The following is a 26,150-nucleotide window of genomic DNA, read 5'->3' on the forward strand; positions in this document are numbered from 1 at the left end:
GATTATCTGGAGAAGTAAATGGCTACCCACTCTAGTATTCTTGCCTGGTGAATCCTATGGACAGAGAAACCTGGTGGGCTACAGTCCACAGGGGAGCAAAGAGTCAGACATGACCGAGCGACTGAGCACTAGTATATCTAATGATTATAGCTAAATAAGTTGTATTTTAATGACCTAAAGCCCAATAATTCCCTTGATAATGCAGGGCCAAGGATTTTTGAGGAAAGTAATAGAATACTTGTCAAGGTGAGGCTACTGTCATTGGTTTAATCTTCATTTAAAAGAGACAAGTCCCTTCAGATACTGCTGCAATCCTCAAAGGGCTTTATTTATTTGGCCGTGGTGCACAGCTTGTGGGATCTTAGTTCTCCAACCAGGGGCTGAACCCCAGCTCTCAGTAGTAAAAGTGTGGAGTCCTAACCACTGGACCACCAGGGAATTTCCTAAAAGGGGCATTTTTGAAGAATTCTGCTAATGTTGAAAACGTTCACAATAGTTCAGTGTGGTAGATAACGTCCAAATGATCGCCAGTGATCCATACCGACCAGTATTCATGCTCGTGTGTGTAATCCCCTCCCTTCAGTGTCGCTGGACTTAGTGATTGGCCTCTGATGAACAGAATGCAGCAGAGCAAGTCATGGGATATCACTTCCTAGATTAGGTCACAAAAAGCCTGTGACTTCCGTCCTAGCTGTCCCCTTCCCTCTCTCAGTGCCCTCTTTCTGTTGGAAACCAGCTGCCATGTGGTGAGTAGCCCGCTAGAGAGGTCCACATGGCAGGGAACAGATGTCTGACCAAAACACTGGCCTGTGCTGGCTTGCACCCTTCTGAGAACCCCTGAACCAGAGGAGTCAGCTAAACCACCTACTGAAACTGATATAATAAATGCCCATTGTTTTAAGCAGGCTTTGCTGGTGGCTCAGCGGTAAAGAATTGCCTGCCAATGCAGAAGACATGGGTTCGACCCCTGAGTTGGGAGAGAAGGAAATGGCAACCCACTTTCCTGGGAAATCGCTTAGACAGGGGAGCCTGGCAGGCTACAGTCCTGGGGTAACAAAATAGTTTGACATGACTGAGCGTCTCAACAATTGTTTTAAGCTGCTAAATTTGGGGGTAATTTGTTATGTAATATTATACTGTTGTGTGCTCAGTTGCTTCAGTTGTGTCCGACTCTTTGTGACCCTAAGGACTGTAGCTCGCCAGGCTCCTCTGTTCACGGGATTCTCCAGGCAAAAATACTGGAGTGGATTGCCATGCCTTCCTCCAGGGGATCTTGCCAACCCAGGGACTGAACCTGAGTCTCCTGTGTCTCCTGCATTGTAGGTGGAATTTTTACCCACTGAGCCACCTGGGAAGCCCTAACATATTCATTAATTGAAAAGATTAGGATATCAAACTATAAGCAGTTTATTTGGTACAACCTTTCAAGAAGTCTCTAGAATTTCCCTAAAAGGGGGGGGGGGGAACACAGGGTGCTAAAAAAAAGGAATAGTTACAAAGATGTTCAAAGTAGTGATATTTATAATGGCACACAAAAAAACTGATAGCAATCCCTGATTTTAATAGCAGAGGACTGAGTAACTAGATCATGGAATTGCCTTTAACAGAACAGGTTGGAATCCATTAGTGAGTCTTGAAAACAAAGTGACTCGCCATGAGCATTTGAAAAAAATAAAATAAAAATAAGTTTTGTTTCATAAGATACTTTCATTTCATGTTTGTATGTGTGTCTGTCATGAAGTTAAATTAATTTCTTACGTTGAGTCATAGTCTAAATTTTCAAAAATGCTGCAGTGTTGAAAAAGATATGTACAATACAAAAACTATTCAAATTAAGTTGTTTTAAAATAGTATGCATATATTACAAAATGATCTAATTTCATGAAAATCCAAAATAAGTAAATGCATATAAGAAATGGAAAATATACCAGATAACTTACGCTTCTTGTATCTATATTTCAGAATTTTCTACAATGAATGTGTCTTTTTTAAACTTGTTTTTTTATTGAAGTATAGTTGATAGTTAATTTATAATGTTGTGTTAATTTCTGCTCTATAGCAAAGTGACTGAGTTATACACATATATGCCTTCTTTTTTATATTCTTTTCTATTATGGTTTATCCCAGGATATTGTATATAGTTTTCTGTGCTGTACAGTGGGACCTAGATGTTTATCCATTCTAAATGTAATTGTTTGCATCTACTATCCCCAGACTCCCAGTCCAACCCTCTCCTACCCTTTTCCCCTTGGCAGTCGCAAGTCTGTCATCTATATCTGTGAGTGTTTCTGCTAAATTTATTTCTTGAATAATAGTTTTTAAAGTTTTCTAAATAATTATATATTATATGTAGCATTTTCTCAACTATGTTAGATATATGTGCATAGAAAATGACTGGAAGAAAACTTGCCAGAATGCTAGCAGTGGTGGTTTTTGTGTGGCAGGATTACAGGAATTTTTTAATGTTTTAGAAAATTTAGAAATGTTTCAAAAATGAATGTGTGGTTTTTTTCTTTTTTCTCTTAATTTATTTTTAATTGAAGAATAATTGCAGTGTTGTGCTAGTTTCTGCCATACATCAACATGGATCAGCCATAGGTGTACATATGTCCCCTCCCTGCTGAACCTCCCTCCTGTTATTATTTTTTTTTGATGATCAAAAAGGTTTATTGTATCAAGAAAATTTGATTATACATAATATAATTTTATATACTCATGGACAATTTCAAATGTATTCTTGTTAACAAAGCAAAAGTAAGAGAGGCATATATCTCTTCTCCGTTGATGGTACATCTTTCAATTTGCTCATAAAAAGTACAGAGGTGGATTCCAGTTAGTGATTTGCTTAGTACAATAATTGCTTTTTGTAGACTCTCTTATCACTGTGGTGACCTGTGAAATATAATTGGCATTACTGGGTATGTGTTTGGTAAGACACTTTGAAATCTCTGGGTCAGCTAGCACATGTGCCCTTTTCCTTTGAACCCATTCTTCTTTTTGGACACACAAACTTGAAGCTGGAAACCCAGCATCTACTCTGCTCAAAGAGGTAACCCTGAGGATGTCCTAAAGAAGGCAGAAAACAAAGCTAACATTTGTTCTAGGCAGTCTAACTAGCCTGGTCTTTGTTTGCATGATAAATAATTAGTTCTTTCCCTTGTTTATACCTTTTTTGCTACTGCTAAGTCACTTCAGTTGTGTCCGACTCTGTGTCACCCCATAGACGGAAGCCCACCAGGCTCCCCCGTCCCTGGTATTCTCCAGGCAAGAACACTGGAGTGGGTTGTATTTTTCTTTTTTATAAAGTATTTTAGGGACTTCCCTGGTGATCCAGGGGGCATTCCACTGCAGGTGGTAAGGGTTCCTTCCCCGGTTGAGGAACTAAGAACCAAGAAGCATGGTCAAAAAAAATTTTTTTTTAAATAATAGAGAACATCTAGTTCTGATGGGGCCTGCTTGCTGCTTATTTTATTCCACCACTGGACCCAGGCCTGGCTGGGACAGCAGGGCAGACACCCTCGCCTCTGCCCAAGCTGCACCCTCTTTATTTTCCCACCCTGATATGAACCTGTGGTCCCGGTGGTTTTTCTTATCTTGAAACTTGAGTTCCCTTATCTTGGGCAAACTTACTGATGAGTGGTGACACGCATAGGTCAATGCTGAGATGAAAGAATGTAAATAAGGAGACTTATACATAAAGAATGGGCATTACTCTTTGTGTGCCATCGAGCATCTCGGGCTGTGTTGTGTGCTCCTGCAGAGTCTTACCAACGCCCAGCTTATAGATGAGGAAATATGCTCAGAGAGGTCCCATGTATGAACCTGTGTTCCTGTATTGGCATTCATGAAATTTGCATGTTCCAATCCATCACCAAGTTCTGTTAAATATTACCCCCTAAATAGCTCTCCAATCCTCAACTTCTCACTGTCACCAGCAATACCTCCCCCAGTCAAGCCCTACAGCAGTGGTCTCCCCACTGACCTTCAGGACTTCTGCACCCTCTGATCCCCTCTCTATTCAAAATCTGAACATGTTAGTCTGCCCAACCACCCTTGCTTAAGATTTTGCCGTGACTCTCAATGCTCTTAGGATAGAGACAAAACTTCTCGCCATGGTTCACAGGGACCTAAGTGGATAGATCCACCCTGTCTGCCTCAAGACTCACTTCTGCCTCCCTTATCTCTTTAAAAATGTTTATTTATTGGCTGCACTGCAGTTGGTGGTATCTTAGTTCCCTGACCAGGAATTGAACCTGGGTCCACAGCAGTGAAAGCACTGAGTTTTAACCACTGGACTACCAGCAGATTTCTGCTCTGTCCTCTCTTTGTTCCAGCTCTACTGACCTTCTCCAGTCCCTGGTGCTTACTCTCTTCCTCCTGCCACAGGGCCTTTGCATATGCTGTGCCTTCTGCCAGTTCCCTCCTCTCCTCTGTACCTAGTTAACTCCTACTTATCGTTCAGAACTCAATCCAAATGTTACCACTTGTTAGGTCATACCCTCAATAGACATTCGATATCACCCCTTACCTTTTCTTCAGAAAAGAAATATAGTTGCAGTTTTACATTTATTTGATTAGTTGATTGATGTTTATTTTTACACTAGACTGTAAGTTCCATGAAGGCTGAGACTGTGTCTTTTTTGAATCACCAGTCTCCAGTGTTGAGCATAATGTTTGCCTACCAGAGGAGTTCATAAAGTCTTTGTTAAATGAATGAGTTAACGAATGAACAAAACCATGGCCTCTTTTGATCTGGTTCCTTTTCCTGAAAGGGCTCTTGAACCCTTCAGGAGACAGAAACAGAATGGGGAGGGAACTATCATAATAATGCCTGTCACACTGTGTAACATGTCATCAAGGTAACAACCGAGTCTACAGGCTGTATTTTTGAGGCCTCCCTACCCCCTTCTTATTGCCACCTTCTTCCAGAGAGGGTCAGGAAGGAAGCCACTGCAGAGAAATTCCAGAGCCAGCCTTTGATGGACAGAGCCTCATGGGGAAAGCAGGGAGGATGAGAAGGCAAAGAAAGGAAGAGAAAGGATGTCTGTTGAGAAAGGACTCTGTATTGAACATCATGCTAAATGTTTACACACACCATCTCATTTAATATTTACATATATATTTATTTGACTGCCTTGGGTCTTAGTGGCAGTACGTGGAATCTTTGCGGAGCGCAGACTATCTGTCCTGGTACTCCGGCTTTAGCAGTTGCGGGCTTCAGTAGTTTCAGCGCACGCTTAATTGCTCCGCAGCATGTGGGATTTATAGTTCCCCGAGAGGGGTTGAACTCATGCCTCCTGAATTACAAGGTGAATTCTTAACCAGTGGACCACCAGGAAAGTTCCCATCATCTCATTTAATCCTCTTCAAACTCCATTTTGCAGATGAGAAAGCAGACTCGGGTTGTGAAACTGGAGGGTTATTAGACCAAGGCGGGGCAAAGCTGAATTTGAACTGGGATCTGTCAGCCTTCCTCTGAAGCCTGGGTGTTTCTAGGCTACCATTCTGGCTTCCAACCCTCAAACACCTCCCCAAACCGGTTAACTTAGGGCCTAAAATATCACCATTAAAGATTCATCAATCGGTTTTTGTCTAAAACTCTCTTGTAGTTTTTTGTCTACAACTCTTTTTTGTCTAAGACTCTCTTGTATGACAGTTAAAACTGATAGGTTGGAAATAGAAACTCAGCATCACAAAGGCAACCACTCTAAGACCTAAAAAGAAATTCATGAAAAAGAAATACATAAAAATAGGAATGTAGGAAGTAAAGGGGATGAGGGAGTATGAGTGAGGGAGCTAATTTCTCATCATTCATATTAGGAGACAAGAGATACTATCTAAAATGGACAAATTGGCAGTCTAGTGGTTAAGACTCTGGTCAGAAAACCAAGATCTCACATGCCACGTGGCACGGTGAAGAAGATAAAAAATAAAATGGACACATTTGTGTTATTACACAAAGAGATAATGGTGATCACAGGAGAACTAAGAACAGAAACTGTCGGTAGGCTGCCTCTAGGGAGTGGAGCTGGGAAGAACAGAAAAACTTTCATTCTTTATTTGTCCTTCTTAGCTCTTCATTACATATATATATATATATATATTCTTCTGTCGTGTAACTTTTCTAAAACGTTTGGAAATTTTTGTTACAAAAGACTGAAGAAACAAAAACACCCTTCCTTTAGAATGCAAGTCTGTCTTGAAGTAATAGTCCTTGCTGCTGCTGCTGCTAAGTCACTTCAGTCGTGTCCGACTCTGTGTGACCCCACAGACGGAAGCCCACCAGGCTCCCCCGTCCCCGGGATTCTCCTGGCAAGAACACTGGAGTGGGTTGCCATTTCCTTCTCCAATGTGTGAAAGTGAAAAGTGAAAGTGAAGTCTCTCAGTCGTGTCCGACCCTTAGCGACCCCATGGACTGCAGCCTACCAGGCTCCTCCATCCATGGGGTTTTCTAGGCAAGAGCACTGGAGTGGCTTGCCATTGCCTTCTCCTGACACCTGGGTAAATGTTAGGTCTGCAGAGTTCCTCAGTGGACCTCAGTCAGGGGAGGGTCATGTGGTGATAAACATGGCTTCCTAAGCAGTTGCCTCTGGGGAATGGGCTTGGGAGACAAGTTCACCTTTGCAAACACACAGGGCCAGGGGAGTAGCTGTTCCCTCACAGTCCTAAAGGCAGCTCACACTCAGACACAAGAGGGTGCTGCCCTCTTGAGGGTCAGAGATCACCACCCCTCTAATTATCACTGATGCAACTATGCCCTCAGCAGCACCACCCTCTGAGCAGGAGCCCTTGCCAGCCAGGGACCCCATGCCTGCAGGATCCCTGTGAGCGTAGCTTCTGAAGGCCAATGGATCTAGTCCCAGGAAAGCGCGGTGCTAAGGTCTCTCTGGTGAGTGTGACTCGGGTTAGAGTCCCCCACCCCTCAGGACCCAAGGGCCTCTTCCACCTCCGAGGCATGGCACCCTTTTGACCTTTGTTCATGTGCAGTTTATATCCCTGTTTTGCAGCAGCTACAGAAAGGGAGGCCAGGGCACAGCTCGGGAGTGCCACTTACTGGCAGCCTGGAGCCAGGAGCCTGGCATTCCTGGCACCAGACAAAGGCCAGTTGATCTTTGACCCCCGCCCCCCCAGAAGCCTAGGCCCTGCCTCCACCCGCCTTTCTTTCTTCCCTGCTGGCCTCTCCCTCTGCTTTCACTCCTCATTCCCTGGCTTTCCTGCTCTGACTGGTAATTTTTCCCAACTCTTTGCCCAATCCAGTCCTTCCATGCTGTCTTCAAGCCCTGCTTCCTGCACATCTCCCAACCCGGACAAGGAGAAGCCAAGTAAGAAGGTCCAGTGGGCTTCTGGGAGGAGGAGGACATCATCCACGGACTCCGAGTCAAAGTCCCAGTCTGACCCCTTGCGACCCCGGTCCCGGAAACCCAGCCGGCTGACGGTGAAGTATGACCGGGGGCAGCTCCAGCGCTGGGTGGAGATGGAGCAGTGGGTGGACACCCAGGTTCAGGAGCTCTTCCAGGTGGGTAGGACCTGGCGGGCCTGGGGACTGGAGGGCACAAGAGAAGTGCTCTATGGAGAGGAAACTTTTCCCACAGGTGAGGCATGGGTTTGCAGTCCTGAAACTGGCCTCCCATTGGTCTGGGCTCTGCTTCCCACTCTGTATAATCTGGAGCAGGTCTTTTAACATCTCTGAGACTAAGTTTTCTATCTATAAAGTGGGGCTGTCAATGCCTTTGTACCCCTTTTGTAGAACTTTTTAGGCTCAGGTGAGATGGTGGGGGAACTGTTTTGATTTTAGGTCTGTATTTCCTTTCATCCTCAACACACATACCTGTCTAGTGCAACATTGTTCACTCCTGTGGCTATCAGCCGTGTGTAACTATTTAAACTGATGAAAATGAAATAAAATGAAAAGTTCTGTCCTTCAGTCACATTAGCTACATTTCAAGTGCCCCATACCTCCAGGTGGCTAGTGGCTACCAAGTTGCCAGGACAGATTCAAAACCTTTCCATCATCTCAGAACAGATAGTGCTGGAGTAGAATGTCTAGAGTGACCAGTAATGACCGCTGATATCAGCGTCTGACCTAGCCTTGGCCCTGGCTCTGACTGATTCCCCTCAACCACATCCTGGGAGAGCAGTATTTTATTTTTTACCTAGATACCTCCAAATCGAGATCCTAGTATAGTAACAAAGGTTGCTCCAACAACAAGAATAACATAACCATACCCTAGGCACAGTGTCCAGCACCTACCTTACGTTATTTCATTCAGCCCTCCCCACAAGTCCATTAAGTAGATTCTGTTTTGTTGTTGTTTAGTCACAAAGTCCTTTCTGACTCTTTTGGAGCCTGCTAGGCTCCTCTGTCCATGTGATTTCCCAGGCAAGAATACTGGGGAGACCTCCTCCAGGGCATCTTCCCAACCAGGGATCCAACCCAAGTCTCCTGCTTGGCAGGCATATTCTTTACCACTGAGCCACCTGGGAAGCCCAGATACTGTTTTACTGTGGAGGAAATGAGGAGAAGGCAGTGGCACCCCACTCCAGTACTCTTGCCTGGAAAATCCCATGGACAGAGGAGCCTGGTAGGCTGCAGTCCGTGGGGTCGCTGGGAGTCAGACATGACTGAGCGACTTCACTTTTCCTTTTTACTTTCATGCATTGGAGAAGGAAATGGCAACCCACTCCAGTGTTCTTGCTTGGAGAATCCCAGGGACGGGGGAGCCTGGTAGGCTGCCGTCTATGGGGTCGCACAGAGTTGGACATGACTGAAGCGACGTAGTAGCAGCAGTGGAGGAAATGGAGGCTTAGAGATGTTGAATAAGAAGCCCAGGGTCACATCACTAGAGATTCCTGGGACCAGGAGCTGAGCTGGGGCTCTGCCTGTGGCGCCTGAATGTTTATTCAAGTAGTTTTGTGGTCCCCCGAAGTTCTTCAGAAATAATCCAGTGCCCCTGTTGCACTTCAGCTGAATTTCAGTCTACTAGGGTGGGGCCCAGGCACTGGTCTTTTTCATAAGCTTCACTGCTAATCCTAGTGTGTGGCCAGCAAGAACCTCTGCACCAAGCCAGAGACCAGAGTCCTCCTTGTCCACATGCCATGGTCCTTGTTTCTCTCCTTGCTTACTCAGGCCCTGTCTTTTTCTTGGGGGACAGCAAGGGTCTGTGACTCTCCCAGGAAAGAGCTGTGTCAGTGGTCCTGCAGTGGGGATGGGAAGAGTGATATATGTGGCCCAGGCTGTCTTGTCAGGCTCACTGTGTCACATCAGTTTGGTCCAGGTTTTGACAGTGTCCCTGGCAGCACTTGTGGAGGGGAGGGAGATGGCTAAGAGCTGGGAGCAGGAGTGCCTGTGTCTACTCTGACTTTGTAGGACATTGCCCTGCCCTTCATTCCTGCCAGCACCCTCCCTCTCTGGACCTGTTTCAATTTCAGATTGTTATACCTTTGGATAAAAAGTGTCATATTTCAGACCCCTCAGGGCAAATCCTTCCAGGCATTAGAGAGAGACAATAGCCAAAGAATCTTGTTTTGCAAGATCAAGGCAGGGGAAAAGCTGTAGAATTATGAGCTCGTAATGTTAGAAAACAGGACATGTGGGAAGACCGCTCCCAGGAAATGACAGGAATAAAATACCTGACCTGCGGTTGCCATGGCAGTTGTCCAAAGGTGCCAGGTGGGAGTTCCTGTCTTAATCTCTACTCTTTTCAGCAGGAAGCAGGCAAGTGGGTGGGAAGCACTAAGTAGAGGCTGGTCACCTTGGGCAGAGATTGAGGCAACTCAGTCTCCAGCTTACCCTGCTTCAGTTCTACCTTCATAGAGTCCCTCTCTACCAGCTGCCCCCTACCCCCGGCCACATGCCCACCTTGGATAGTACTGCTGGGATTGGTTCCAGGAGTAGGTGGCATCACTGTATTTAGTTTAGTTTAATGGGACCCAACCTTCCTTTGTTGGAGGGCCCCACCTCTTCTCACTGGGTGTGCAGCCTGTTTTAGGGTCTTGAGAAGAGCCCAGTCTGGATTCAACAAGGCAAACTGACTTGGGGCCCTGGAGCTCCTATTGTCCAGAAATGGTTGTGTAGATTCGGCTTCTGAGCAGGGACTTAAACACTCGTGAGCTTCTTCTATTCTAAGGAGACTCCTGTTTAACACTATGCCCCGCTTTGGTTACCATCCCCTACTTCCTGTCTCCTTTACAAGGCTCCTTAATGGATTTGCACTCAGAGCCTTTACTAACTTTCCCCCTTCCCTTCCTATCACTATTCAAACCACTGTAATCTACAAATCACTGCAACCTGACTTCTGTTTCCACCACTCTCTATTGAGACCTCTTGGCAAAGTTGAGCATCACTACCTGGGGGGCTAAATCTAGTGTACATATCAGCAGGGGGCACTGCTGACCACCCCAGAGTTTTAAAACATTCCTGTAGTTTCCATGACACCATGCATTTTGAAGCAGCTCTTTTGATGCGATGACATTTTAAAAAAACAATCTATTCAACTTACAACTATAAAAATGTATTGCCTAGGGCCCTCCCGAGGTCGCTCTTGAATTCCTGGGTGATCAGGGATGACCGTCCACTCTGGCTGAGTGGAACTTGATTTGTCTATCCGTCCTCTGTGAGGTCAGGAGCTGTTCATTTCTGTGCCTGCAGTGTCTCATAGTATCTGGCCTCGTGAAGTTTTACCCTCTGAATGTGTACTTTGTGTTCAGCAAAAGCTCAGGAGAACCCTCATGCAGGTTTTTGGAGGTCTCTTTCTTCATAACTCCCGCCTTTCTAGAACTTGTCAATTTACAGCCATCTCAACCCCAAACTCTGATCTCTGTCATATCAATTTAGTATGACCACTGCGCTCTGCTTGGGATCTAACTCTCTGCTCTGTGGTCTGGAAATTGCCTTCAGGATGAAACCCAGGACAGTTGTCGAGTTTATCTCTTTCATTTCCCTTCTTTCCCAGGTAGTGCTGAGTTACCTGTTGTCTAAAGTCTGAGAACACTGTTCATATATTTTTGTCTAGTCTTCTAATTTTATGACTGGTTACTTATGTTGAGAGAATAAATCTGGTCCCTGTTACCCCATCATCAGAAGTATAAACATCTTGTTAACTCCTACTCAGCCTTTAGGTCTCAGATTAGAGGTCATTTCTTCCTGGAAGCCTTTCTAAACCCCAGTCTTGGCTAGGTTCCCCTTTCATGTGCTTCTGTAGTATCTCATCAGAGTGCTTATCACCCTGTATTATAACTACCATTTTGCTTGTCTGTATCCCTCAGGAGAATATAAGCTTTTCAAGAGCAAGATCATATCTGCCTGTCTTGCTGTTATGGTCCCAGGACTCATCACAATGCTTGGTGTACAACATGCTCTCAATCAGGATGCATTTAATGAATGAATGCTAAATCAGATGAGCTAGAAACCAAGGAAGCAAAGGAGAAAGTCTAGAGCTTAGGGTGAAAGAACTAACTTAGAATCTTAGTGCTAATTTACTTTTGAAAGGGTATAGAAGGACCACAACTGGTAATAGTGATTAACCATTGGCAGTGGAAGGAATGAGAGGGTAATTGAGGCATTTTTTTGCCTTCTTTTCTAAATCAACTTTATTGAAGCATAATTGGCAGACAATAAAATTTGCCTATTTTTAAAGTAGGGGGTAACCATTACCCCATCAAGATATGGAACACTTCCACCATCCAAAACGTTCCCCCCAATAGCACTTACTTTTAAACAATTTATACAACTAAATTACTTAATGCATCTGTTTTTATTATGTCTCCTAAACTGCCTCTAAGGTAGGTTCTTTGAGAGCAGGATCTTTGTTTTGTTTACTGAAATTCCCAAGGTCAGAGTGCCAGGTTAATAGTAGCCACTGGACACATTTGTTGAATGAATAGATTCCAGAGAATTAAGTAATCAAATAGAAAAGGTGAAATTATCAAATATCTAGAAAAATGTAAGGTGAATATCAGATATTTACCCAAATCAGTATGGGAAGAACCTGTTAAGCATAGAAATTTTTTTTTAAAAAAGGAAGCAAAACTCAAACTGGTGAAAAACATTACTTCCAATTATATAATACACCTATTTCTCCAATGCCTCCCCAAAACAATATATTGGATGGACACATGGATAACACATGGAATTCTAGGGATAATCTGAATCAAAACAAACAAATAAGCTTCTTAAATCAGTTAAAAAAAACCCTCAACAACCCAATAGAAAAATGGAGAAGGCAGCAGTTTTGCAGTGTGTGCAGATGACACCACCCTTATGGCAGAAAGTGAAGAGGAACTCAAAGGCCTCTTGATGAAAGTGAAAGAGGAGAGTGAAAAGTTTGGCTTGAAGCTCAACATTCAGAAAACGAAGATCATGGCATCAGGTCCCATCACTTCATGGGAAATAGATGGGGAAACAGTGGAAACAATGTCAGACTTTATTTTTTGGGGCTCCAAAATCACTGCGGATGCTGATTGCAGCCAGGAAATTAAAAGACGCTTACTCTTTGGAAGGAAAGTTATGACCAACCTAGACAGCATATTAAAAAGCAGAGACATTACTTTGCCAACCAAGGTCCGTCTAGTCAAGGCTATGGTTTTTCCCGTGGTCATGTACGTATGTGAGAGTTGGACTATGAAGAAGGCTGATCGCCGAAGAATTGATGCTTTTGAACTATGGTGCTGGAGAAGACTCTTGAGAGTCCCTTGGACTTCAAGGAGGTCAAACCAGTCCATTCTAAAGGAGATCAATCCTGGGTGTTCATTGGAAGGACTGATGCTAAAGCTGAAACTCCAATACTTTGGCCACCTCATGCGACGAGTTGACTCACTGGAAAAGACTCTGATGCTCGGAGGGATTGGGGGTGGGAGGAGACGGGGACGACAGAGAATGAGATGGCTGGATGGCATCACCGACTCGATGGACATGAGTTTGAGTGAACTCCGGGAGTTGGTGATGGACAGGGAGGCCTGGCGTGCTGTGATTCATGGGGTCGCAAAGAGTCGGACACGACTGAGCAACTGAACTGAACTGATGGTGACACCAGCGGTTCCCAAGACCTTTTCAGCAGGTCCACAGTTATTTTCATAAATAATGCAAGAAGTTGTTTGCCTTTTCAACTATATTCATATATGCACTGATGATGCAAAGGCAGTGGTGGACCTTGCTGTGAATCAAGAAAATTGCACTAACCTATTCTAGGAGTCATGATCTTCCCCATCAGCATCTTTCACTTAAGAAAGTCCCTGATGAAGCACTACAAAACCTTGTGTTTACATCTTATATTTTTAAAAAACATTTTTATTAAGGTGTAATCAACATTCGTTTCAGCTGTTCAATGTAATGATTTTAGATTTGTGTATATTGCAACATGATTACCATAATAAGCCTAGTTAACAGCTGTCTTCATACATAGTTTCAATTTTTTTTTCTTTTTTAAAAAATAATTTTATTTATCTATGACTGTGCTGGGTCTTCATTGCCATGCGAGCCTCTCTCTAACTGTGGTGCGAGGGCTTCTCATTGCAGTGGCTTCTTGTCGCAGAGCACAGGCTCTAGGGCATCTGGGCTTCAGTAGTTGCAGTGTGCGGGCTCAGCAGTTGTGGTTCCCAGGCTCTAGAGTTTTGGTGCAATAGTTGTGGTGCACGGGCTTAGTTGCTCTGACGCATGTGGGATCTTCCCGGACCAGGAATGGAACCCTTGCCTCCTTCATTGGCAGTTGGATTCTTTTTTTTTGACTGTGTTGGGTTTTAGTTGCGGCTCATGGGCTTCTCTCTAGTTGTGGTAACTGCGACACGTGGGATCTTAGTCCCCTTATCAGAGATCAAACCTGAACCTGTGTCCTCTGCTTCTGAAGGTAGGAAGGCAGATTCTCAACCACTGAACCACCAGGAGAGTCCCTGGCAGGCAGATTCTTTACCACTGAGCCATCAAATTTTTTTTCTTGACAGGAAGACTTTTTTTTTTTCTTTTTTCAAACCCATGCTCCCTGCAGTGGAAGATTCTTAACCATCAGACCACCAGGGAAGTCCCAAGGAGGACTTTTAAGATTTATTCTTTCAGCAACTTTCAAATAGGCAGTACAAAATTATTAATTCTAGTCACCATGCTGTACATTAGATCCCCATGACTTATTTGTTTTACTACTGGAAGTTTGTTCCTTTTGATTTGCTTCACCCATTTTGCCTTTCCCCAGCCCCACCTCAGCAACCACCAATCTGTTCTTTTATTGATGAGTTTTTTTAAATGCCACATATAAGTGAGATCATACAGTGTTTGATTTATTTCACTCAACGAAATGCTGTCAAAGTCCATTCACGTTGTTGCACATGGCAGGATTTCTTTTTTTTTATGGCTGAATAGTTTTCCAGTGCATATATATACACCACAGTTTCTTTATTCACCCATTGATGGACGCCTAGGTGGTTTACATATCTTGGCTATTGCAAATTAATACTTCAGTGAACATGAGAGTTCATATACATTTTTGAATTATTGTTTTCATTTTCTTTGGATTAACATCCAGAAATGAAATTGCTGGGTTATACGATAGTTTTATTTTTCAGTTTTTGAGGGACCACCATACCATTTTTCCATAGAACCTGCACCAATTTACATTTCTACCAACAGGGTACAGAGGTTCCCTTTTCTCACATCCTCACCAACACTTGTTATTTATTTTTTGCTATTTTTATTTTTAAAATACATGCACATGGTAAAATTTTTAAAAAATAAAAAGTGGTACACAAAGATGTAAAATGAAAAATATGTCTTTACTAACTTATAGAAACACTTGTTATTGTCCTTTTGATAATAGCTATTCTAACAGGTGTGAGCTAATATCTCATTGTGGTTTTGATTTTCATTTCCCTAATGATGAGTGATTTTGAACATCTTTTAATTTACCTGTTGGCCATCTGTATGTCTTCTCTGAAAAAGTCTATTTAGATACTCTGCCCATTTTTAAAAATTAGATTTTTTTGCTAGTGAATTGGCTGAATTCTTTGTATATTTTAGATATTAACCCCTTATGATTTGCAAACATTTTATTCTATTCAGTAGGTTGCCTTTTCATTTTGTTGATGGTTTCTTTTGCCGTGCAGCTTTTCTCTTGTAATGACTTTATTTTTTAGAGCAGTTTTAGGTTCACAGCAAAATGAAGCAGAAGGTGCTGGGAATTTCCATAGTCTCCCTCCCCACACATGCATAGCCTTCCCACTATCACCTAGAGTACTAGTGCTGATGAGTTTATATTGATATATCATAACTACCCCAAATTCAGAGTTTATATTGGGATTCACTCTTGGTGCTATACAGTCTAAGGGTTTTCACAAATGTATAATGACGTGTGTCCACCCTCCTGGTATCACATAGAGTAGTTTCGCTACCCTAAGAATCCTCTGTGTTCCACCCATTCACCACTCTTCCACTGTAACCCCTGGCAGCCACCGGTCTTTTTATTGTCTCTGTAATTTTCCAGAATGTCATATAGTTGGAATTGTACAGTATGTAGACTTTTCAGATTGGTTTCTTTTGCTTAGTAATATGCATTTAAGCTTCTTCCATGTCTTTTTATGGTTTTATAGTTCATTTTGTTTTAGCACTGAATAATATTCCATTGTCTGGGTGCACCACCATTTAGTCATTCACTTACCTCCTGAAGGACATCTTGGTTGCATCCAAGTTTTGGCAATTATGAATAAAACTTCTATAGACATTCATGTGCAGGTTTCTGTGCAGATATATTTTCAATTCATTTGGATAAATATCAAGGAACACAAGTGCTGTTTTGTATGACAGGAGTATGTTTTGTGTTGTAAGAAAGTACCAAACTGTCTTCCAAAGTGGCTATGCCATTTTGCATTCCCACCAGCAATGAACAGGTATTCCTCTCACTCCACAGCCTCATCAGCATTTGGTATTTTAGGTTTGTTTTTGTTTGCCATTTTAATAGGTATGTAATGGTATCTCATTGTTATTTGAATTTGCAATTCCCTAATGACATGTTATGTTAGCATCATATGCTATTTGCTATCTTCATATCTTCTTTGGTGAGGCAGATATTCAAAATTTCCCCGTTTTTAAATTGCATTATTCGTTCTTATTGTTGGTTTTGAGAGTTCTTTGTATATTTTAGATAACATCCTTTATCAGATATATCTTTTACAAATATGTTCTCCCAGTCAATGGTTTGGTTTCTTACTCTCTTTACCTTCTTTCATTTTTAATTTTATAAACTATGTATTGTTTAAATTTTTGCAATGACTATAATAACTTTTAAAGTTAGCTTTATTGAGATATGATTCACATACCATACAATTCCCACTTAAAGTGTAAAATCCAAATAGTTTTAACTATCTTCATAGGTTGTACAACCATCAGTATGGTCTAATTTTGGAACATTTTACTATCCATAAAAGAAACCCTGTACCAGTTAGTAGTCACACCCTATTCCTTACCACCACCACTCCCAGCCTTAGGCAACCACCAATCTACTTGGTGTCTCTATAGATTGACCTATTCTGGATGTTTCATACAAATCGAATCATATAATATGAAGCCTTTGTAACTGGCTGCTTTCACTGACATTTTTCAAAGTTAATCCCTGTTGTAGCATGAACCGGTCCTTTATTTCTCCTTATTGTTGAAAAATACTGTATGGCTACATAATATTTTATTTATCCATTCACCAGTGGATGGTCATTTTAATATGAATAATGCTATTAACTGCATTCATATGTGATTTTTACATGAATGTATATTTTCACTTATCTTAGGAATAGACCTAGGAGTGGAATTGTTGGGCCAAATGATAACTCTATATTTAACATATTAAGGAGCTGCCAAATTGTTTTCCAAAGCAGCTGCACCATTTTATATCCCTACTAACAATGTTTATAACTCTTGAAATTAAAGATACTCTTTTTAAAGAACCCTAGACTTTCAGGTAGAACATAGTAGGTGTTTGGTAACTGTTGAATGGAAGGATGAATGGGTGGTTTGAGTATGGAGAAGAACTGAACATGGAAAATAGAGTGGGAGATGGGTGAACCCGACAGTGCCTTTCACTCCAGCACCAGCTAGCTGGGCTCCACTGAACCCCATGTGATTCCCAAACAGGATCAACCAACTTCTTCAGAGCCTGAGATCGACCTGGAGGCTCTCATGGAACTATCCACAGAGGAGCAGAAGACTCAGTTGGAGGTAGAATGGGTGACCGGGCCCCAGACCCCAGGTTGGGGGATGGAAGCTGGGCTTGGACCAAGGGGAACCCAAGAACCCAGGTTCTGCTTCCCCATCCAGTGTGGGGAGAACCAGTTCAGAGGGGAAAATTCCTGGGAGACTGGGGATTCGTGAAAAAGTGCTGTGGCTCAGGGACCCACTCTTTGCTTTCTTCCACCAGGCTATTCTCCAAAACTGCCCCCGCCCCACAGAGGTAAGGGATGCTCTGCTGGTCTGGGGCTAAGAGGAGGCCCAGTGGGCCGGCAGCTAGTGAAGAGGAAGGTTTGGTCCTGGGTCCTTCTCCCCCTCCCTGACTCTGAGGCATGGGGTCGGGTGGAGACAAGGGAGAGCTGGGTGGGGTAGGTGTGACCCTATAACTTGATCTCATCCCTGCTTCTGCTCCTCTGTTTGTTTCTCAGCCTTTTATCTCTGAGCTGCTCAGTCAACTCAAGAAACTTCAGAGACTCAGTCGACCTCAGAAATAAGCCTTGTGAGACTAGCTTCATCAGCTTCAGCACTGCCCAGTCTGCCCTGAACCCCTGGATCCTCGGCTGTGTGGAAAACAGCTCCTTGGGGCCCAGACGAAGAACGTGGAGAATGAGGAGGGACATTTGAACACCACTGTCTGTGTGCAGTCACAGTTGTTTCCTGTCAGCTGCACTGTCTGGGAGTCAGTCATGGCTGTCACCCAGGGCTTTCCCATCAGCCAAATGGATAAAACCTTCAGGAGCCCCAGTTTCATGGAGTGTGGAGCATATCTGTGCTGCCGGATGGGGGAGGGAGAGGGTGAAGTCTTATACCAGAGGGCCGGCATCCAAGTCACTAGGCTCTATCCATATACCTCACCCGTCCACGTCTACCCAGCCATCCACACAGGCCTTGAGAATTCAAAGATACAGGGCACAGTTCTGTGTCAGAGAAATCACCGTCATGCAAGGTCCCAGAGGCCAAGCAGAAGGCACCTGGCTAAGACACACAGCACCCTGGCACCACCAACAGGAGCCTAAGTGGCAAAGACCAATAGGAGAGTTAACTGGAAAAACCTAGTTGGGTCTGGGGGCATCAGAAGCTAAACCTTCCTCCCCCACTAACTGATCCAGGAGGCCTCAGGCTGAGGACTCTTTCTTGAGCCAGCTCCAACCCAGAGGCCAAAAGAGAAAAAACAGGGACTAAGCAGAGGGGTGTAAAGGGTATAGGCTGAGAGCCCAGTAATCAGGTAAGGAGGGAGCTGGTGGAAACTGACAATGGGTCTGAATGGCAGGCAGGTGGGGACAGGAGCCCTGAAGGTGGCACCCTTTGGGAGGAAGGCCAGAAGCAGGGTGTGCATTCACTGTTTGTGTAGGCAGTGTCTGAGTACTAGAAAGGTTGTGTAATCCAAGATGGTGGGGCCTGGGGGCATGCCTACTGCATGTGAGGCCACCAGGAGGGGTAAAACTGTTCCTGCCTGGAGAAACTTTTTCCTTCTTCCTCACTTCACAGGACTCTGGTCCTGTACCTCTCCGAGGGCCCAGGCTCAGGATCCACAGGATTCTATAGACAAAAGATGCTGGTCCAATGAATCACACCCTTTATTAAATCCTCCAAGTGCCAGCGGAGGGCCCTGGGCTCTTGAGCAAGTTTCAAGGCTCCTCCTTAGATTCAGACTGGTCTTGCCCTGTCTCTCACTTCCAATCCAGACTCCAGTGCTGGAAGGCTCCTGACCTCTGCCTTCCCTCTGGCTCCTCCAGTCATTGTCTCCAATGGAGAATCCTTCCTCCTTCCAGGAACAGAGGCTTAGGAAAGGGCACATTCATAAGCAGTCCAGCCTGACATGTCCTCCCATCAGATGCCCTGGAGGGAGCCCCAGCCTGTGTGCTTGCCTGTAGGACGACCTTCCCGGGAGGACCAGGGCTCCCTCAGTGCCGTCTCCCTTTATTCAGGGGCTGGTAGGCAGATGTCTGGTGCTCTTTAAGCTCAAAGGCCTCATGGCCTTCCCTGCGGAGCATAGATACAGGTCAGAGATCACAGGTGGCCCTGGAACTCTCCCAGCCCCAAAGAACAATCTACCTGCACCCACCGGAAGCAGCGGACACAGTAAAGGTCTCCGTCGCAGCCAGCACAGCGAAGGGTGGCATCCTCATTGCAGATGCAGCACCAAGGGAGCTCCTCTTCCTCTTCCTCAGGCCTGGTGGCCATAGCTTGGGCCTTTAAAGACCAGGGAAGGATGGGGGACATCAGGTACTTGATGGAGGTGGGAGGGAGGCTATGAGGGCAGCCTGGGTGTGTGTGTCTGTGGTTCTTCTCACCTTAGGCTCTGCCCTGCAGGACTGGCCTTGGGGTTGGGGAGTTGGCTCCACAGGGATGTTAAAGCCACTCGCCTCATCCAGGGCAGCTTCTTCGGTGAGCTGTGGACAGAGTGAAGAGGTACAGCTCCTAGCTCCGGGCACCCCGCCAATGCACAGTATTTCTGTGCTTTGTGGCCTAAGCTCTCAACCCGTCTTCCTTGATCTGTTGTCTGTGGCTGCTGATGTTCCATCTCAAGGGCCTGGGGGCAGGTGTGGGTCACGAGGGCAGAGGAACCCCAGCTAGAACAGGAACTGCAGAGTGACAGGCCACCGAACCCCAGAGTAGGGGGGGCGCAGAGTGAATGGGCCAGCGGGGTGGTGGGGCAGCACAGCAGAGACTGGACAAGGGGTGGTCAGGTGGGTAAGGTAGGGCCAACCTGCTGCAGGACTCTCTGGATGGTCGTCTCTTCCTCCTCTTCATCATCGCTGTCTGGAAAGTGGTAGTCCTGGAGGGTCACTTGAAGATGGAGGGCGGGGAGCAGGGGAAGAGGAGTGAGGTGGAGAGCTCATGGAAGTGGCTGTACTGCTGCCCCCAGGAGTGGTGTGGTTTCCAGCGGCACTTGTTCCATAGTTAAGCCGCCTCCACAGCCACTCTTATCACAGTGGCTCTGAACTCCCTCTGCTCTGATCCCCACTCTGCCCCTCTGCTGGGCTGGACAGCATGGACAGAAGGCTCTGCACCTGAAGGGACTGGGGCCCCTGCCCCCTGATGGCTGCCCCTTGTTCCTCATCCACTGTTTTGCCCTGGCACTTATCTCATGGTTCCAGGCAGTGCTCGATAGACTCGGCCTGGCAGACAGTACAGCCACTGTGCAGAGCTTGGCCTGGGGTGGGAGGTGGGGGGCCCGCCCAGGGGACATGAGTGAGCGGCTGTTTAACCAGCCTCTACCTCTGTCAGGGTCCCGTCCCTGCAGCACAGCCAGGCGCTTGGCGAGGGCCAGGATGCGCTCCTGCCGCGTGTTCTCCTCCTGAAGCTCGACCGCTGCCTCAGCCAGCAACCTGCTCTTCTCCTCCTCCAGGGACCAGGTGGCTTGCTCCCTGGAACTCGTGCTCTGGGCCTCTGGGCCCCCCTGGTTGAGGTCGTTCTGGATAGAGGTGGCTAGAAAGGGTGATGCATTCAGGGAGGGAGACATTTCGAGATCTCTCATCAGAAACCACTGAGCCCATTTCTTAACTTTAAAAAAAACCCCACAACTTATCAGCTTTTTATTCCACAATAGTTCCTGTGGCTTATATCGCAAATAAAATTAGTTATTTTATTCCTTTTCCCAAATATAAAAAACTAGTAATCTTAGACATTTTTTTTCAATTAAATTCATCCCCACCCACCTGATACTTTAACATGTTGCCCGTAGGGTGGATGCCCCATGGTATGAGAATCACTGCCCGAAAGGAGCAGAAGATGGGGAGGCCAGGGTCTAGCCAGGCCCTCTGCCTTATAGGCTAGAATCAGCATTTCCGGGAGCAGCACAGAGAGGACACGAGGGAAGCTGAGGTCTTGAAAATCACTAGGGGGAAGAATTTCACCAGAGTGGGTGTGGCTCTGACCTGGTCCCCTTTAGCTCAGAGTTTTAGAACAAGACATTTGAAGTCAGCTTTGGGCTGAAGTCCCAGCTTCACTACATAATAGCTGTGTGACCTTGGTCAAGTTCCTTGAGCTCACCAGGCCTCAATTTCCTCGTTTATAAAATATGGATAATAATAGTAATCATAGGATTACTGAGGACATTCAATGAGATTGTTTCTCTAAAGCAGGGTTTCTTTTTTTCTTTTTTGGCTACACAACATGGCATGCAGGATCTTAGTTCCCCAGTTAGGGATCAAACCTACGCCCCCATCAGTGGAAGTGCAGAGTCCTAACCACTAGACTACCAGGGAATTCCCCTAAAGCAGGGTTTTGTGTTTTTTTTTTCAGGTTTTTAAACTTTTTATTTTGTATTGGGGTATGCACGCATTTCGGAGAAGGCAATGGCAAGCCACTCCAGTACTCTTGCCTAGAAAATCACATGGACAGAGGAGCCTGGTGGGCTGCAGTCCATGGGGTCGCTACTAGTCGGACACGACTGAGCGACTTCACTTTCACTTTTCACTTTCACACATTGGAGAAGGAAATGGCAACCCACTCCAATGTTCTTGCCTGGAGAATCCCACGGATGGCGGAGCCTGGTCGGCTGCCGTCTATGGGGTTGCACAGAGTTGGACACGACTGAAGCGACTTAGCAGCAGCAGCAGCAGCATGCACGCATTTGTGATAGTTTCAGGTAAACAGCAAAGGGATACAGCCATACATATACATGTATCCATTCTCCCCTAAATTCCCCTCCCATCCAGGCTGCCATATAACATTGAGCAGAGTTCCATGTTAAAGCAAGCTTTCTTAATCTTGGTTCTATTGACATATTGGACAGGATATAGGCATACCTTGTTTTATTGTGCTTCACAGATAATTGCTTTTTCTTTTTTTTCTTACAAATTGAAAGTTTGTGGCAACTCTATGTTGTCAGATGGTAGTTAACAATTTTTAGCAATAAAATATTTTAAAATTAGGTACGTACATTTTTTAAACATAATGCTATTGCACACTTAATAGACTATAGTATAGTGAACATAATTTTTATATGCACCCGGAAACCAAAAAATTCACGTGCCTCACTTTATTACAGTGAACTTGAACTGAACCCATAATGTCTCTGAGGTATGCCTGTAATTCTTTGTGGTGGGGGCTGTCCTGTGTATTGTATGATGTTCAGCAGCTTCCTTAGCCTCTGCTCACTAGATGCCGGTGGTACCCTCTGAGTTGCAACACTCAAAATGTCTCCAGACGTTGCCAGTTGGGCCCTGGAGGGAAAATCATCACCATAGTTGAGAACCACTGCTCTGACGCTTTTGAACAGCTCTGTCTAAAAGGATTTTTTATGATGATGGGAACATTCAATACAGTCACATCACGCTCTGTATTTGTGCTGTCCAAATAGTCACTTGTGACTATTGAGCATTTGAAATGTGGCTGGCACCACTGAGGAACTCAATCTTAAATTTAATTTTAAGTAAATAGCCTCTTCCTCCTTATCATCATCATCACAGAGAACATTCACTTACTATGTGCCAGACAAGGTCCTAAGTACTCCTGGATTAGCCCATTTACTCCTAATGACTTCTCCATAAGGTAGGTCTTAGACTACACATCCTTCCATTTTACAGATGAGGAAAGTGAGACTTCAGTCAAGTAACATGCTGAGGGTCACACAGCTACTAAGTGGTAGAACAGGGAATCACTGAGCCTAAAGCCTACACACGAATCCACTAGGCTTACACTGGCTCCCACTGGAGTAAACATTCAATAAATGACAACCCTTAAATGTTGATATTCTCTAATTTATATTCACCTCCCACAGTGTCAGCATCGGAGCCTCTCCCATCTGGGGAAAGAGTAGGGGGGTGGGTCCCTGGGGGAGCCAGGTGGAGAATATACCTGGGCCTTCTCGTTCCCAGCTCTCATCAATAGCCACCTCCGCTGTTAGCTGTGTCAGCAGATCCTGTGCCTGCTGCACCTGGGTCCTGGGGTCCGGTGGTTGATGTGCCTGCTCAGAGGAGGGAACCTCAGTGGGGAGCAGAGTAGTGGGGAAGTCACATCATAAGGCTCTGAGCAGTTCAGGTCAGGGCTGGGTGCTGCTGCTGCTGCTAAGTCGCCTCAGTCGTGTCCGACTCTGGAGGAGTTCCCAAAACTCAGGAAAGGGGACTAACCAAGAGCCCACATAATCAGGTAGGTCAGGCAGTCCCCAAGAGAACCTAGGGACCACTCTTTGCTGCCCCACCTAATCCTGCTGTTTGTCCCTGGTTCCTTGGCCTGGCAGCAGGCCTCAGGAGCAGGAGGTACTCCTGCGAAGTATCTAAGCATACATGTATCTGGGCTTCTGCTGGGTCTTTGTCCCAGGACCTCCATCCCTCCAAAGTCACAGCACTCACCAGTTGGGGGGCCTGAGAAGATGGAACTCTGCCTTGCAGCACAGCAAGCCGCACCTCCATCTCCTGGGTGGAAGGGATGGGACCCTGGGGTGCATCCCTCAGTGCAGCTAGCCTGGCTTCTATCTCCGCCTGTGAGGGCACTGACTCTGCAAGTGACATAGAGAAGCCTTGTAAGATCCAGAGGGATCCTACTCCCAGGAGCCCTGGATAGTGTCTTTTTCACCCTGTCTGGGCCTGCTCACTGGGCTTGTTCTCCTGGCGGAGCCGTGCTAGGCGCTCAGCAATGACTTGATCTTGCTGGGTCAGTCCATGGCTCCGGGGAGTGCTGGACTTCTGCTTGGCTTCCAACGCTGCCACACGCCTGGTAGGATATGAGATAGAGACTCTTGATGAATGCAGAAGGGAGGGGTGAAGGCACCCTCTCACTGTTTCCCATTCAAATCATTTCTAGGCAGCTAGGGAGGCCTCCAACGGACAATCTTCTGAGGCCATTGCTCATGTCACCCTGCACCCCAACCCAGCCAACTGGCAGGAGGGTTCAGCTGAGAGGGTGAGGTCTACCAAGAACTTTTTCTGGGGAACGGACTGATGAGCTGCTCTCTGAGCCCAGGAGGGCAGTCAGGAGCCGGAGGCAGCTATCCTCCTGATCCTGGGCTCATTTAAGCTACAGGCTGGGAAGAGTCTCCTATCCTATGGCTCCTGCGTCCTTTCCCCTCCCCATTTGTCTCTGTCCCTTCAGCACTTACTTCTTATAGTTCTGAGGTGGTGACCACTTGGAGGCGCTGGCAGGAGAAGATCCTCTACAGAGAAGAAATCTGGTGTCAGAAGTCACCCACCATCTGCCTATCAGTGCCCTCCACCCCAAACAATTCCCGAGTCGACCTCTAGGCACAGAGCACAAGGCTGAGAGGCCTCGCCAGCTGCCAGCTGCCATGTTTGGCTGAACCGTCAACCATGTTGGCTTCTCACCTGGTCAGAACCTCATGGCACTGCTTGCAGACTTTCTGTTGAGTGTTTCCAGTTCGGGGAACTGCTGCACTGAAGCTAAGGCAGCCAGAACAGAAGGCCCGGCCACAGTTCTTACAGCCATACTACAAAAAACATGAAGCAAGGAGTCTACCTCTCACCCACCCCTGAAGGCTCCTCATGGGGACTCTTCGAACACACACACACAGAGCAGACACTAAGCTGTGACCAGCTGCTGGCAGGAGGATGGGGAATGGGGCCCCTAAGGCCTGGGGAGAGATGAGGGGTAGAGGGCAAAGAGATTCCTGTCTCCAGTCTTCTATTCAAATCTCATAAAGCTTCATGCAAAATTCGCATGCTTTCTACTTGGTCTTCAATTCCCTGACACAGGAGTGTAAACCACAAATAGGCAAAGTCCCATGCTTCAGGTCACTGACTCTTCAACAGAGGAGAAAGAGAATGCAGGGCCCATGCCTTCTCTGTTCTAGCAGAGATGGAAGGAGGCTTGACTCAGGATGGGATGGAAACAATAGCCTCCATTTATTAAGCATTTACTGTATGAGTGAAAAGTGAAAGTCGCTCAGTCATGTTGGACACTTTGCGACCCCATGGACTGTAGCCTGCCAGGCTCCTTCGTCCATGGAATAATCCAGGCAAGAATACTGGAGTAGGTAGCTTCTCCCTTCTCCAGGGGATTTTACCAACCCAGGGATTGAATTCACATCTCCCACATTGCAGGCAGATTCCTTACTGTCTGAGCCAGGCACTAAATTCAGTACTTAACATTCATCACTTGATTTAATCCTCAATTTATACACACTATCATACTTAATGCTGATGACAACCATTATCATTCTTATTTTAAACAGGATCAGAGAGGTTACTAGGCTTGCCCAAACCAAGGTCACTCCTGTGAATGATAGCAGAGCCCCAATTTGAATTCTGATCACTTTGACTACAAAACCCAGGTTTCTGAGGGCTCCATGATCTGCTTCTCTATCAGCTATTTATCCCATCTATCTGGTTCCTATCTCCTGGTCACACTGAGGCAGAGGAAGTGCTGTTTACCATGGGAACTTGGCAGGTTTGTGCTGAGGACAAGTGAGACTTTGCTGTGTTGCCCTGGAGACAGGAGAAAGGGCAGGCTGCTTGACGGTGAGGGCTTCAGAGAAGAAGAAGGGGCATGGTGTGGTCAGAGTATTACCTAAGACAGGGCTGCGGAGGAGCAGGGTGGAGGGAAAGAAACAGCCAGATCCTACACTTGGCAGACAGAAAAGCTTAGCTTTCCGAAAATGACAGGAGCCTGATTTACAGTTTACAGGGAATTCACATCCAGCACCTCAACCCCGAAAGCAAGGGAGTGTTAGCCCCGTTTTATAGAAATGTTAACTGAGGCTCTGTGGCTTCATCAAAACCACACGTCTGGAGAGGGCCATAAAACCAAGCCTAGGACTGCAAGTCCCGTGTATTTCCCTCCACTTCGCGTCCTCCCTCCAGCCCGTGTAGAGAGACTCGCCTCCTTCTTGAAGAGAGTGAACTTGACAGCGCATCCGTAGCACCTACTCTCCATCCTGTTTCCCGGTGCAGCGCGGCGGGATCCGCAGAGCAGACCTCTTGCGGCTCAGATACGGGCCCCTTGCACCTTCACCCAACCCCGCCCCTACCTACCACGCCCACTCGCGCGGGCC

The 26,150-nt window shown here is 45.8% G+C and overlaps 2 protein-coding genes across 8 annotated transcripts in view; one reads left to right on the forward strand and one right to left on the reverse strand.

Annotated features, from left to right (window-relative positions):
• Nucleotides 1–18,640, forward strand: part of PPP1R14D (protein phosphatase 1 regulatory inhibitor subunit 14D) — a 25,127-nt gene extending 6,487 nt beyond the window's left edge. For all 5 annotated transcript variants that reach the window (XM_055435971.2, XM_088839792.1, XM_055435973.2 and 2 more), the window contains 4 exons: nt 7,258–7,516; nt 17,105–17,188; nt 17,388–17,420; nt 17,626–18,640. In XM_055435971.2, the coding sequence (XP_055291946.1) occupies nt 7,258–7,516; nt 17,105–17,188; nt 17,388–17,420; nt 17,626–17,691 (442 nt within the window). In that variant the 3' untranslated portion in view covers nt 17,692–18,640. The remainder of the gene's footprint in view (nt 1–7,257; nt 7,517–17,104; nt 17,189–17,387; nt 17,421–17,625) is intronic.
• A 118-nt stretch (nt 18,641–18,758) lies between these two features.
• On the reverse strand, nt 18,759–26,047 carry ZFYVE19 (zinc finger FYVE-type containing 19). Of its 3 annotated transcripts, XM_088839791.1 has the most exons (12): nt 25,531–25,844; nt 24,466–24,587; nt 24,243–24,296; nt 23,739–23,857; nt 23,497–23,642; nt 23,003–23,111; nt 20,420–20,629; nt 19,908–19,987; nt 19,492–19,590; nt 19,263–19,390; nt 19,066–19,180; nt 18,759–18,978 (listed from the first exon to the last, which is right to left on the reverse strand). In XM_088839791.1, the coding sequence occupies exons 1-11, from the start codon at nt 25,531–25,533 to the stop codon at nt 19,102–19,104; spliced, it is 1,149 nt and encodes a 382-aa protein (XP_088695917.1). In that variant the 5' UTR covers nt 25,534–25,844; the 3' UTR covers nt 18,759–18,978; nt 19,066–19,101. The 3 variants fall into 3 exon arrangements, with proteins under 3 accessions (XP_088695917.1, XP_055291943.1, XP_055291944.1); XM_055435968.2 differs by lacking the exon at nt 25,531–25,844 and adding an exon at nt 25,979–26,047 and having other exon boundaries at nt 18,759–19,180; XM_055435969.2 differs by having other exon boundaries at nt 18,759–19,180; nt 25,531–25,843.
• Nucleotides 26,048–26,150: the final 103 nt, after the last annotated feature.

The sequence above is a fragment of the Moschus berezovskii genome, chromosome 9 (assembly GCF_049115385.1).
Source record: "Moschus berezovskii isolate FMDL1 chromosome 9, NW_MosBer_1.0, whole genome shotgun sequence".
Lineage (NCBI taxonomy): Eukaryota > Metazoa > Chordata > Mammalia > Artiodactyla > Moschidae > Moschus > Moschus berezovskii.